The sequence below is a fragment of the Odocoileus virginianus genome, chromosome 30 (genome assembly GCF_023699985.2).
Source record: "Odocoileus virginianus isolate 20LAN1187 ecotype Illinois chromosome 30, Ovbor_1.2, whole genome shotgun sequence".
Taxonomy (NCBI): Eukaryota; Metazoa; Chordata; class Mammalia; order Artiodactyla; family Cervidae; genus Odocoileus; species Odocoileus virginianus.
In genome coordinates, this window is record NC_069703.1 from 26,191,941 (window position 1) to 26,206,862 (window position 14,922).

The 14,922-nt window shown below is 46.6% G+C and overlaps 1 protein-coding gene across 2 annotated transcripts in view; it reads left to right on the top strand.

Annotated features, from left to right (window-relative positions):
- The first annotated feature begins 5,220 nt into the window (after positions 1–5,220).
- The window catches only part of SGPP2 (sphingosine-1-phosphate phosphatase 2), a 147,111-nt gene continuing 137,409 nt past the window's right edge, over positions 5,221–14,922 (top strand). For both annotated transcript variants that reach the window (XM_020910762.2, XM_070458704.1), the window contains exon 1: positions 5,221–5,439. In XM_020910762.2, coding sequence (XP_020766421.2) covers positions 5,221–5,439 — 219 coding nt within the window. The remainder of the gene's footprint in view (positions 5,440–14,922) is intronic.

Sequence of the window (14,922 nt, forward strand, 5' to 3'; positions counted from 1 at the left end):
TTTGGGGCAAGGAGTGGAGATTTCCAGGAATCCAGCTACCCCTCACTTTTTGGTCTTTTGGTGGTGACTTGGGACTGTCCTGGAACCTCTGGGTGTGTCATTTAGCTTGCTGATTGAGGATAAAGGTCTAGTCAAAGTGGACTTGTCTGCCCTCTTGGACCCATTTAATTCTAATAGGTTTATGTTGTGTCCTCAGGCTATGTCATTCTTTAAAAAGTTGTACCCTACCCTGCCCCCCCACTTCTTTCCAGTTTCAAAACCACTGGTCTCCGAGGGTTGTAGAATTCACATGCAAAAATCTACAAATGAGTCCAAAAGCTCTAAAAAACTGTGAGGTGTACTCTTAGTTTAGAAAAACATTTCCAAAGTGTTAATTGAGCACTCACTACACACTGGGAACACTTTTCAATACAAAAGTAAAGAGTGAAGATAAATTCCAGGAATAAAATGTGGTTTAGTAACAGAGTCAGTAAAACCTGAGTGGAATTTTCCTTCTGGCACTTAGTTGTGTGGTTTGGTTAGGTTTCTCATCTCTGAGCCTCAGTTTTCTCATCTGTAAAGTGGGAATATATGGCAACCCACTCCAGTATTCTTGCCTAGAGAATTCCATGGAAAGAGGAGCCCAGTGGGTTACAATCCATGGGGTTGCAAAGAGTTGGACACAAAGTGAAAGTGACTAACACTTTCACTTTACAATTTGGTGGTGGTTTACTCGCTAAGTCATGTCAAATTCTTGTGACCCCATAGACTGTAGCCTGCCAGGCTCCTCTGTCCATTGGATTCTCTAGGCAAGAATACCGGAGTGAGTTCCCATTTCCTTCTAAAGGGGATCTTCCTGACCCAGTAATTGAACCCAGGTCTTCTGCATTGTAGGCAGATTCTTTACTGACTCAACTATGAGGGAAGCCCCTAACTCTTTATTTATTATAGTCTAAATGGTCCTACTCCATGGGAAATAGATGGGGAAACAGTGGAAACAGTGTCAGACTTTATTTTTTTGGGCTCCAAAATCACTGCAGATGGTGATCACAGCTATGAAATTAAAAGACGCTTACTCCTTGGAAGGAAAGTTATGACCAACCTAGATAGCATATTAAAAAGCATTACTTTGCCAACAAAGGTCTATCTAGTCAAGGCTATGGTTTTGCCAGTGGTCATGTATCGATGTGAGAGTTGGACTGTGAAGAAAGCTGAGCGCTGAACAATTGATGCTTTTGAACTGTGGTGTTGGAGAAGACTCTTGAGAGTCCGTTGGACTGCAAGGAGATCCAACCAGTCCATCCTCAAGGAGATCAGTCCTGGGTGTTCACTGGAAGGACTGATGCTGAAGCTGAAACTCCAATACTTTGGCCATCTGATGTGAAGAGTTGACTCACTGGAAAAGACCCTGATGCTGATAGGGATTGGGGGCAGGAGAGAAGGGGACGATAGAGGATGAGATGGCTGGATGGCATCACCAACTCAGTAGACATGAGTTTGAGTAAACTCCAGGAGTTGGTGATGGACAGGGAGGCCTGGTGTGCTGCGATTCATGGGGTTGCAAAGAGTTGGACACAACTGAGTGACTGAACTGGACTGGTCCTACTAGGCCCCACCTCTCCTAAGACAATCCTTGTACTCAAGCCTCTCCTACTGTTAGGGGAAGCACAGTGACTGAAACCGCCCACCCTGGCCAGGCCCTTTAGTAACCATTTGCATGAGCTGTTTTATGACAGGAGATCCTGGTAAGGAATACGGAACTAATAAGCCGCCACCAACCAGAAGAGTTTGGGAAAGGTCAAAAGGAGACACCGCATGTCTGTCCACTTCCCAGAATCCCTCTCGCTAGCATCCATCTTGGCTGAGTGATGCGTGCACCACCAGGAAAGACTCTGAATTAGAATGATTGGCCAAAGACCACCCGGAAACTAATCCCATCACCATAAAACCCGAGACTGTGAGCCATGCGGCAGAGCAGTTCTCCTGGGTTCCCTCACCCCACTGCTCTCCATCCGGCGCCCTTTCCCAATAAAATTTCTTGCTTTATCAGCACGTGTCTCCTCGGACAATTCTTTTCTTAGTGTTAGACAAGAGCCCACTTTTGGGGCCCTAACGGGGGGCCTCCCCCTTCCTACAACACTACCAGGTGGTTCCTTTCCCAGTGGTTCATTCAATACTCCAAGCTTTGGTGGCCTCAAGGCCTTTACAAGTGCAGTGTCCTCTATCTGGACTGCTGTTTCTCCTGATCTGGATCAAGTGGGCTCCTCTTCTTCCAGGTCTCTGCACTAATATCTCCTTCTTGGAGGTGACCATCTTACCGTGCACATCTTCCTCCTGCCCCAACCACCTTACTCTTCTCCATGGCATTTGTCACTCACTAAAAGTACAGATTTATTTGATTTTTTTTAAAAAATAGCTGTCCCTGGTGGCTCAGATGGTAAAGAATCTGCCTGCAATGCAGGAGACCCAGGTTCAATCCCTGGGTCAGGAAGCTTCCACTGGAGGAGGCCATGGCTACCCACTCCAGTGTTCTTGCCTGAAGAATCCCCATGGATAGAGGAACCTGGTGGGCTACAATCCATGGGGTCGCAAAAAGTCAGACACAACTGAATAACTAACACTACTAAAATATAAGTTTCATGATCTAGGAGCTCTGGTTTTTTTAACTGATGCATCCCCAGTCCTAGAATAGTGTCTGACATTAGTACATGCATAATTGTCAAATACATGAAGGATGAGTGGCTACTTCAGAGGGTTACTGGGAGGATAAAATGTGATTATATTAGTTATGGTGTGAAAGTACTCAGCACATGCCTGGCACAGAGTAAGAACTGGGTTGGCCAAAAAGCTTATAACTTGTAACACACTTATATTTTTCTATAACATCTCATGGGAAAAACCCAAAGGAACTTTTTTGGCCAACCCGATACTTAACTGGGTTGAATAGCATTTGCTCCACATTCACTTGCATCCAGAACCTGTGAATGTGGAGCAAATGTAATCTTTGCAGATGCAATCATGTTAGGATGAGGCCAGACTGGTTTAGAATAGACCCTAATCCAAAGACTGGGACTGGTGTCCCTATAAGAAGAGGGAACTGTGGGCACAGAGTCACAGGGAGAATGCTCCGTGACGACAAAGAAGGAGATGGTGTGATGCTACCTCAAGACAAGGACTGCCACACACAAGAAGCGAGGAATGTCATTTCATCAGGGAAGGCAACGGAGGCCCACAGTGATGTCACAAGCCTCTGGAAGCTGGGGTTAGTACCTGGTCCCCAAGGGGATAAAAATGACTTGTCTGAATATGTATTTTTTTTTTTTGCCTTGTGCTCCATATGCCATGTTTGGCTTTGACTCTTTACTATTTGGGAGAAAGGGAAATCACAACATCAAATTTGGGAGCTACATCACTTAAGTGTCTTCATGGGGAAGCATATTTCTTTATCATATAATAAGAAAAGATCCTAAGCCACAATTCCTACTTTAAAAACAGAACCACAGGATTTCCCCGGTGGTCCAGTGGTTAAGAATCCACCTGCCAATGCCGGGGACACGGGTTTGATCCCTGGTCCCAAAAGATTCCACATGCTGGGGAGCAACTAAATCCCATGTGCCACAACTACTGAGTCCTCACGTCTACAGCCCATGCTCTGCAATAAGAGAATCCACTGCAATGAGAAGCCCAGGCACCACAACTAGAGAGTAGCCTCATTCATTCATCACAACTCGAGAAAGTCCATGCTCAGCAACAAAGACCCAGCACAGCCAAAAATAAAGAGAAAACCCCACAGGATTTGGTCCCAATGGCCGTAAAGGATCACAGCAGAGGAAAGAGGAGCCTTCTGCTTCTAGGACTGAACATCTCTTTGTGTGACATAGCCTGATTGGGCCAGCAGCTCTGTGCCTCTTCTGTAAATTACGTAGAAAACGGCTATTTGCCAAGAATTTTATTGCTCTTTCAGCCACCTTGATCTTGCTTGCCAGACAGGGCTGGGAAGAAGAGCAGAAACGCAGACACAAGGGAGAACACGTCATCCTTGAAGGCTACATCCGAAAGACTTCCTGGCCCGAACTGACAACTGGATAAACAAGGTCGGTGATGTGCAGGCGTCCCGCCGAGTCATATGTGCAACCAAACACTCCGCAGCTTTACACGGGGGCTACCAGGAAACCCCAGCCTTGAGCTGCAGACTGAAGACAGAAGGATTGAATTGCACTTTCCTTGCAGGCTGGTCAGCTGGGCCTAATTTGACTGTTGCCTTTCTCTGTGAGGAAGTGTAGTGTCCCTAGACGATTCAGGAGGGAGGAGGCAAAACCAAGGTCGACAGGCAGGATGGTTTCTTTGCTCTTCTGCTGAGATATCTAAAGCCCGCGCTGGTGCAGGAAGAAGTCAACTCCTCCTCCAGATCCTTCAACACCTTGTTCTCTTTGGGTCTCCAGTGTCTAAAGGCAGAGTGGAAAAAAAAAAAAAAGTCGGGGGGAGGGGCAAGCACCATCTTTCTTAATGCGGAACACCAAGAAAGAAAGAATCAGTGTTCCTCTCCAAGTATCTAGGTGTTCCCCAGTTGTCAAATCACAAGGGCAAGGGCAGGGACGCGGAGGATGACTCGAATCCACTTGAAACCCACTCGGTTGGTTCTTGAGCAATGTCACAGAAGTTTGGGGCTGTGGGGAGACGCGACATCACGTAGAGTTTGGCAAGAACTCAAAAACTGTTCTCTAGCGGGGCTCCGGCTCCCTGCCGGAAGTGGGCAAAGGCAGAGACTACAGGCTGGATGCGGGGAGTCGGGGGGATGGAAAATCTGACCTCCCTTTGAGCTCAACAGTGAACAGGAAGGTCCCTAAGCGATCGGCCGGTGCGCGCCAAGTGGACTCAGGCAGATCCACACGTGCGCGGCCGCTCCCCATTAGGTGGCACTTATGCACCAGCCGACAAGGATGGGGACACCTGTACCTTTTCGCCCAGTTCCGAGCCTGCCGGACGCCAGAGATCACCCGAGTCCGCCCGGGCCCGCCGGAAGGAAAAGAGCGCGGACGTGCCCTGCGCAAGGTGGAGGCGAACACCTGGGCGTCCGCGCGTGGGGGGCGGGCGCTAGGACCCGAGCGGCGCACCTGTTGGCTGGCGCCCCGGGCTCCGCCCGCCCGCCAGCCACCCCGAGCGCCCAGCCCGGCGCGGGCGAGGGCGGGAGGGAAGGCGCGAGCAGAGGGCACCGGGCGGCGGCGGCGCTCCGGGAGCACCATGGCCGAGCTGCTCTGGAGCCTGCAGGATTCCCAGCTCGTCGCCCGCTTCCAGCGCCGTTGCGGGCTCTTCCCCGCGCCGGATGAAGGCGCCAGCGAGAACCGCGCGGGCCCCGCGGACGGCGAGGCGCTGACGCCGGGGCTCGGGCATCTCCCAGCCGCCAAAGGCAAGGGCGCCGGGGAGCCGGCCAATGGGCTGAGGAGACTGGCGGCCCCGCAGGTAACCGCGGGCCAGGTGTTCGCGGGGTGGGGGAGGTGAAGGGAGCAGATCGCTCTGCAGCCTGCGGACTGGTAGGTCCAGCCGACCCCGCGACGCAGCGAGGGGCTTGCGGCGATCCTTGACGAGCCGAGAGGGCCGCGTCCCCGGCGGTGACCCGGCTGTCCGCGCGGTGGGTCCCACCCCTAGGATGACACCCTCTAACGCGGCCAGGTGACAACCAGAGTCTGTTAAGACTTCAGATGCACCCTGAGCTAAAGCTATTTAGAGTTTTTTTTTTTTTTTAAGACTCTATTTAGAGCTTTTCTGCCGTCCTAAGTATATGTTCATGTATATTCTTCCAAATGTATGAGAGTTACATAATTGAAAAGAGCGGATATGTCATTGTCATTTTCGCGAGAGGCCTCGCTGGGGAGAAATTCCGACAACTCCCCCCTCCTTTATTCTGAGTTTCCGCGCCATACCCCTTTGTTTGATCCACACTAAGCTGGTGCAGTAGGACTCCGCTTGCTCCTCACCGTCCTTCACCGCCGGCTCTCCAGACAGAATTTCGGGTTTAAATACTGCTGCTGGAGACATTTACCAACCCCACCGCCTACCAACAGTGCTGTTGTCCAGACCGCGCGCTTCGCTGCCCCCCTCCCCTAGAGTCTTCGGGTCCCGCCGGCCTGGTGGGTCTCTTTTTAGCTGACACCAGTGACTCTGGACAGATGCTGTCAGGAGGGAGGCTCACCGCACTGTCCTCCAGGCGGGCACCGTGTGGTTATACAATCCACTGCGGCTTTGGGAAGCCAGCGCATCGTCGCAGTGCACAAGGACTCCAGGCGGGAGAGACGAGACAGGCTGCAGATGCCAACGTGCCAGGGCGCAGGGCTACCCTGTGGGAGGGAGGACTCACGGTGGCAGTGAGACACCTTGCGCCCGGACTGCGCCTGTGCCCTCCCCCCAGGGGGGGTGGAAAAGTGACGGAGGAACTGGGAAACAACGTATTACAACTCTTCAATGGGGGTGGTGGTCTTGGTGGTGGAGGAGGAAACCAGGTATTTTTTCTTCCTAGAAGTTTTGATGACAGGAAGGTGGCATGTATTTATGTGTAGATTTCTAGATCTAATAGTAACTGAGGAATTATGAAGAACCTGGCTTTCAGGGGGAATGGAATACTGTGGGCATTAAATGGCAGGATTTAATTAGAGGGTGGGGGTGGGCTGTGGGTTCCACTCCAGAGAAATCTTCCTCCATGATATTTTCTTTTCTCCTTTTGTGTTTCCTCCTCCATCCCACAGGACACTCAGAAACTTTTAGAGAAGTTTGAGAGCCCCTGCCCCTTTCCTCTTGCTTTCTGTTTAAAATGGTGCAGAGAGGAGGGATTAAGAACCTGTCTCATTCCTGAAATGCTGTCTGGCATTTTCTGGGGACAGAGTTTATATCCACAGGTAGATGCATGGGCTGCTCCCTGTTGCTCGCTCCTCTAGCATCTACTGTTTCCTTAGTCCAGGATGCTGAAGAAGAGCAGTTTTCCACTAGTATTTCTCAGACTCTTTCAAACATTACCCTTCAGTCATATAACTTCCAGATCTGGAAAAGGAGCCTCCTGCCCTTTAAAAGCAAGAGGAGCAGGTTTCCTTGTAGAAAGGTGTTATCTTGCTTCTTTCAGTGAAGGATATGAAAGGATCATCCCCTTTCTTTCCTTTTTTAAAACAATTTTTTATTGGAGTAAAATTGCTTTACAATGTTGTGTTAGTTTCTGCTGTACTGCAAAGAGAGTCAGCTGTATGTATACTTAGATCTCCAATCCCCTTTCATCCTAGACAGGACCCCACTCACTATAGATCATGTAAGAGGGTTAAAAATTCATGATAAATGCCCACATGCAATGGGCAAAAAATGAGAGCACTTGATAAATAATGGGATAATGTTTTAAAGGTGGGTTCGTATCAAGTGACTTGGGAAGATTCATATTTTGCAAGTTGGTATCAAGTGACTTGGGAAGATTCATATTTTGCAAGTACAGGTAGAGTTCCTAAAGCAAGATGATTGCATACTTGCCCCAGATGATTAATAGGACCTTAAAGGGACAGCGGACAAAATGTCTCTCCAATTAGCTACTCTTCCCCTTGGCCTCTGCCTGGCTTGTGGCTTGTCAATTGCCTGTCCATCCTCTGAGTAAAGGCCCACTCATCCTTCAGTTTCAAAGGTCAGTCCTCAGGAGACACTTTCACTCACTCTCCAGTCTCCCTCCTCTCTTTATATGTTCTCTTTGCTTCTTGCCAGTTTTCATCACAGCCTTTATCACGTTGTATAAGCGTACCACTTTGTGGCTATCTGATTATTGCTAACCTCTTCCAGGGGATGATAAGCTCTAAGAATGCAGGAAACTTGTCTATGGTGCTCATTATTTGCTCCTCATGGCCTGGTGCCTGGGAGCTCAGTGAATTTTATAAATGAGTGAGTGCAGATTGCAATATAAAATTGCCCTTTAAAAGCTAAACAAGCAGGTTTTTTTGCAGAGAAGTATCTTCTTGCTGCTTGGGCACTCAGTGAACCAAATGGTAGGGTTTCCCCCTCCCATTCAACACTCTTCACTCGCTGTATCATGACAAGTGAAGTGAAGTGAAATCACTCAGTCGTGTCCGACTCTTTGTGACCCCGTGGACTGTAGCTCACCAGGCTCCTCCCTCCATGGGATTCTCCAGGCAAGAATACTGGAGTGGGTTGCCATTTCCTTCTCCAGGGGATCTTCCCGACTCAGAGATCGAACCCAGGTCTCCTGCACTGCAGTCAGACGCTTTAACCTCTGAGCCACCAGGGAAGCCCTATGTCATGACAAAGAGAGTGTTCAACATTCAAGATAAGAAACTGAAGATTTTTAAAAACCGAAGTGTAAATATTGAAAATCAAAATTTTCCACATACTCTAGAGGTCTGGCAGCACCAGGGTATTGATTTAAGATATATCAGACAACAGAGAAGTTGTTTTCTTCCCTGAATGGCTTTGTTGCTGTTTAGTTGCTATGTTGTGTCTGACCCTTTGTGACCCCATGGACTGTATGGAACCTTCTAGGTTCCTCTGTCCATGGGATTTCCTAGGCAAGAATACTGCAGTGGCTTGCCATTCCCACCTCCAGAGAATCTTCCCAATCTAGGGATCAAACCTGCAGCTGGCTGATTCTTTACCCCTGAGCCATCTAGGAAGCCCCAGAGTGACTTCAGATAGGAACAAGTCTAATTTTTTCTTACCTTCCGTGTTTTCTGTATTTCTTGTAGTGCTTATAAAGCAGGGAGAAGTAGGAAAATGACTGAAGAAGGGCTTCCTTTACGCATTCTTGTAACACCACACACTGCTAGCTTAAAGATTAACTACATCATTTACAAACCAGGCTGGGCTGAACTTGCACAAAGCTATCATGGTATAAATTAGACTGGACTTCATAGATTTCCCAGTAGGCCTACATGTCACAGACAGAAAAAGTTTGAGTCCTAAAGAGTTAAACGCTTTGTTGAGGACTTTCCTGATATTACACAGTCAGATCCATGACTTATGTTTAAACTTCTTTCTACATGTGCACCTTCCTGGGAAAACAGCTCGAGGCTTTATTTCGTCTGCCTCATGGAGGAGCTGTGAGGTGTTGGGACTGTTCTCGGGCAGGGCAGAAACTTAATGGAAAGAGGAGCTATTGCTCTTGGTTTGTAAAGGTAACTGGTTTGCAAGGGTAACCAGAGGACATTCTTGGAAGTCACCAGGAGCAGAAGGCAGGGGTCTTTGGACCCTAGTGGGGGATAAAGGCCTGGACAGAATTATGTTTGTTTATTCTGGAGGAAGGCCAACCTTGAATACAATGGTATTTTGATTTCTGTCCTCTTTGCTTGCTCAATACAGTTGCATCAAGTTAGATTTTGTAGTGCCTTTCACATTTACATTAGACTTTAGTTAATGTTTCCAAATTGCACTGTGCTCAATAAATACTATTTGATAAGTGGGTTACCCATTTTTAGAAGTCTTTACACTCCTCATTTTCCTCTTAAAACTTTTAGGGTCCTCCAAGACTGTCAATCTATAAAACCCCACCCTTAATTTTATTGGCTTGCTAAAGTGCAAAGGACCAGGGTCTAGCTCTGTGCCCATGTCATTTTGAACTTCTCTAGGCCTCTGTTGTCCCATCCTCAAAATGAGTCGAGTGGAATAGAACCTTGGATTTCCAATTATGGCTATCCATTATAGTCAGTTAGATAAGCTTTACAAACAAACTGGGATTTCCCTGGTGGTTGAGCAGCTGAGACTCTGTACTGCCAATGCAGGGTGTCCAGGTTTGATCTCTGGTCAGGGAACTAGATCCCACATGCTGCAATGAAGACCTGGTGCAGTTAAATAAAAAATTAAAAAAACAAACAAGCAAGAAACCAATGTCCGGGATCCGGGTCAGAAGTAGGGCCCCAGTGCATGAGTGCTCAGTTGCTAAGTCCTGTCTGACTCTTTGCAACTCCATAGACTGTGGCCCGCCAGGCTCCTCTGTGCATGGGATTTCCCAGACAGGAATACTGGAGTGGGTTACCATTTCCTACTTCAGGGGATCTTCCTGGACCAAGGATCGAACCTGTGTCTCCTGTGTCTTATACATCGGCAGGCAGATTCTTTACCACTGAGCCACCTGTGAAGCCCGGGACCCCAGAGAAGCTGGCAAACAGAAGTAGGAAGCTCCAAATTCTCTTTCCCTGGGACCCACCTTCCTTAGTGTGTTTAGGACAAGGGTAGTGATATCTGGAAGCAGCAGTCATAGTGTCTATTGACATTTTGACTTGATTATATCTAAACTGTGCAACAATCAGCCTTCAAGCCTTGATTATCTTTAGCTGGATGCTCAGATTGGAATCGGCAAAATAAGCCTCTGTGAAAAGGTACATTTGGTCATTTTTTTTCCTAGTTGCAGATATGGTTCAGATGCAAAAATATGGGGAAAAATACAAAGAAAAAGTTAAAGCCATGTCCATTATACCACTGCTCAAAGATAATCACCTGGTAAATGTTGAACCTGAATTTTAATGGCTACATATTGCTCCATAGCATGGATGTACTATAATTTAGTCGACTTCTTGGTAAGCCTTTAGTTTCTTTCTAGTTTTTGCTTTAAAAATATTATTTTTGTGTGTGTAGCCTGCAGGCTCCTCTGTCCCTAGGATTCTCCAAGCGAGAATACTGGTGTGGTTGCCATTCCCTCCTCCAGGGGATCTTTCCCACCCAGGGATCGAACCCGCGTCTCCTGCAGCTTCTGCATTACAGGCAGATTCTTTACTGCTGAGCCACTGGGGAAGCCCCACATATCTTGATAGTCTTGTTTTTATTTATTTTTTAAAATATTTATTATTTATTTGGCTGAATCGAGCCTTAGTTGCTACACACAGGCTCTTTCACTGTGGCATATGGGTTCAGTTGCTCCGAAGCATGTGGGATCTTAGTTCCCCAACCAGTAATCGAACCCACCCACGTTCCCTGCATTGCAAGGCAGATTCTTTACCACTGGACCACCAGGGAAGTCTTGATAGTCTTGTTTTTAAATTGAGATATAACTGACATGACTTACTGGTTTCAAGTATGCAACATGATTCAATATTCATATATATTGTGATATGATCACCACAGTAGGTCTAGGTAACATCCATCTCCATACAGAGTTACAGTTCTTTTTCTTGTGATCAGGACTTTTAAGATCTGCTCTTTCAGCAGCTTTCAAATAAACAATACAGTATTAACTATCGTTATCATGTTGTTCACTACATCTCCATGACTTATTTATTTTTTAACTGGATGTTTGTACTTTTCCACTATCTTCATCTATTTTACTCATTGCTGTCCTCCACCCCCCTACCTCTGCGTGCATGTGTGTGCATGCTCAGTCGTGTCCGACTCTCATCCTGTGGACTGTAGCCTGCCAGGTACCCCTGTCCGTGGGATTCTCCAGGCAAGAATACTGCAATGGGTAGCCATTTCCTTTCCAGGGGATCTTCCCAACCCTGGGATCGAACCCACATCTCTTGTATCTCCTTGCACTGGCAGGCAGATTCTGTACCACGGAGCCACGTGGGAAGCCCCACCCCCACTCTGGCAACCATCAACTTCTCTGTATTTGTGAGTTGTTTGTTGTTGTTTTTGTTATTTAGATTCCACATATAAGTGAGATACATCATTTATCTGACTTATTTCACTTAGCATAATGCCCTCAAGGCTTCCCAGGTTTCCTTTGCCATGTGGAAGCCTTTTAATTTAATGTAGTCCAACTTGTTTCTCTTTGCCTTTGTTGCCTCCGCTTTGGGTGTCAAATCCAAAAAATCATTGCCAAGACTGATGTCAGCCTTTGATTGCTTTCTTAATTTAAATTTCCAGTCTTGTAATTGCTGGGTAGAAATATGTATATATTATGGCTTTCAATAAGTATTACCAACCAGTCCTTTAGAAAGGCTGGAGGGATACATAGCTATGAGTGCCGCTTTTCCTACACACTCACCAGTCTTAGATATTAACCTTCTCTTTGGAGAAAATAGGCCATCTTGGCTTCTGTCTCATCTTTGCTTCCTTGATTTCCAGCTAACATTTATTGATCAGCTACTGTGTTTCTAGGACAGTTCTCAGCCTTAAAGGTAAGGTACAACATAAAGGAGATTTAGTTCCTGCCCTGGGAAAGTCACCAAGAAAATGATGCAATGCAGCAAATGCTAGAATACAAGGAGAAATAGGTGGTCAGGGAGACAAGAGCAGAAGTCATGGTGATCCCTATTGGAGGACCCATGGTGTCTTGAATCAAGGCTTAAAGAGCAGTAGGTAGCAAATAGTTGAAAATATGAGACTCTGTTTTCCTTACATGGAAATCTCATGTGATAAAACATAAAGACACATTAGTATTATTTTTGGTGAGTAGTGATAAGTTCAACTTGGCATAGTAAGAGTCCCAGCAGGAGACAGATGGTCTACTGATAAGGGGTCACTGAAACTCTTAAAAATGGTTACGTGGCAACTTTTATGTTATGTATGGTAGTGGTGGTTTAGTCACTCAGTAGGTCCAATTCTTTACCCCACCATGGACTGTAGCCTGCCAGGCTCCTGTTCATGGAATTTTCCAGACAAGGATACTGGAATGGGTTGCCATTTCCTTCTGTAAGGGAACTTCCCGACCCTCAGATCAAACCTGGGTCTCCTGCATTGCAAGCGGATTTTTTTTACCAACTGAGCCACCATATTTTACTGCAAGTTACAAAAAAAAAGAAAAGGAAGGAAGGAAGGGAGAAAGAAAGGAAACTTAGGCTCTACTCCAAGGGAGAAAGCATAACTTCCCTCTCCTTAAGTGTGGGCTGCACATAGTGACTTCCTTCTGAAGAGTACACTATGGAAAGAGGGGGGGGGGAGGGGAGAGTTATTTTACAGTGTAAAAGCCTGACGATGCCACCTCAGCCAGATGATCAGACTGATGTCAACAGTGATGAGTCATGTTGATGCGTGTGCTCTTGGTGTGCATTGAAATGATAATCTCTTGATCCGTGTTGAAAATGGCACTTCACCTCTGTGACCTTCTTCCCCCAAACTCTCATTCTAATCATGAGAAAGACATCAGACAAATCCCAGTTGAGGGACAGTCTACAAAACACCTGTCCTCTTCAACACTGTCAAGGTCATCAATCATAAGGGAAGTCTGAGAAACAGTCACAGGACCTTGGAACAGAACAACAAAAAAGGAATAAGCATTCAGTAAAAACTAAGGACGTCTGAGTAAAATATGGATCTTAGTTAAAAATAGCACATTAGTATTTTAACCAGTGTATCATACTGGTAAGATGTTTAAAGATGGGGAAACAGGCTGCAGGGACTTCCCTGAAGGTCCAGTGGCTAAGACTCCACGTTCCCAATGCCCGGGTTCCATCCCTGGTCAGGGAACGAGAGGCCACATACCACAAGTAAGAAGTTCACACGCAACAACTAAAGATCCTGCATGCTGCAACTAAGACCTGGCCCAGCAAAATGAATACATATTGAAAAGAAAAAACAGGCTGCAGAGTATATGGGAAGAATGTAGAATACGTGGGAACTTTAAAAGGGGGAATGACTGAGCAGTTGAAGTTCAAAGATGGGATCCTTTACAAAGCTGTAGGAAGAGCTGGGAAGAGTGAACATGGGAGGATGAAGTGTCCTGAAACAGGCAACTTTAGCCTAAAAAGGTGAGAGGAGAGGATGGCATTCTGGTATCCTCAGACCCAAGGAGAGCTTAGCATCAGAGAGGGCCCTGACCGGAATGAGCCCTTTCGTGGAGAAACAGCCACAACCGGGCAGGAGCTGAAAGGGAAACTCATCTCCAACTTCTCTCTATGCCTTCTCTTATCCCGCCAGTTGCCTCTCTCCCTCTAAAAACAGTCAGAAGCCAGGGAGCCTGGGCTGATGCAATTCAAGAAGGTCAGTTCTGCTCTGGAGAAACATGGAGAGTGGATCTGAAAGGATGAATGAAGAATATCCAGTTGTGTAAAGAAGTTGGTGTTAGATTGGCTGGAGTGTTAGGCTAGAGCCAGAGTTGAAGTGTGGTTTCCTGCAGAATTTGGGCTTCATCCTACAGACAGGGAATAGCAAATCAATTTCATCCCATGTGCCAAATCAGAATTTTCAACTCAGACTTGGTGTTGAGAAAGGTTCTTGGGGTGTCACTGTGCTTCATGAGAAAGAGTGTGAGGTTGAATGGTGATGCCTGTGTGGGGTACTGAGGGACCTAGTGCTGAAGCGTTTAAGATATGATGTCATCCCTTATATGCAGACTCTAAAAGGAAAGGATACAAATGAACTTATTTACGAAACAGGTACAGACTCACAAACTTACAGAATGAACTTACGGTTGCCAGGGGGTAAGAATGGGGGAAGAGATAGTTAAGGGAGTTTGGGATTGACTTGTACACGGTGGTGTATTTAAAATGAGTCACCAACAAGGTCCCACTGTATAGCCCAGGGCATTCTGCTCAGTATGCAGCCGGGATGGGAGGGGATTTTAGGGGAGATGGCTCATTTGTTCAGTCGTGTCCTACTCTTTGTGACCCCATGTCTGTAGTTCACCAGGCTCCTCTTTCCATGGGATTTTTCAGGCAGGAATACTGGAGTGAGTTGCCATTTCCTTCTGTACTGGATCTTCCAGACCCGGGGATCGAACACTCGTCTCTTGCATCTCTTGTATTAGCAGGCAGATTCTTTACCATTGCACCACCTGGGAAGTCCTAAGCAGGGGGCAGAATGGATACAAGGATACATATGACTGAATCCCTTTGCTGTATACTTGAAATTATCACAACATTGTTAGCTTTGTATACATATTAAAAAAAAAAAAGAAATGGCGATATTATAGTCAAACAGCAGCAAACATGGGACTAACATAAAATCAAGCCTTAGTATCTGTTTTGGGTCTTTGGTGATACTTAGAGTGTCTCCTGCACCTAAAAATTCCTTAGGAGGAAAGAGACCACAAGTGGT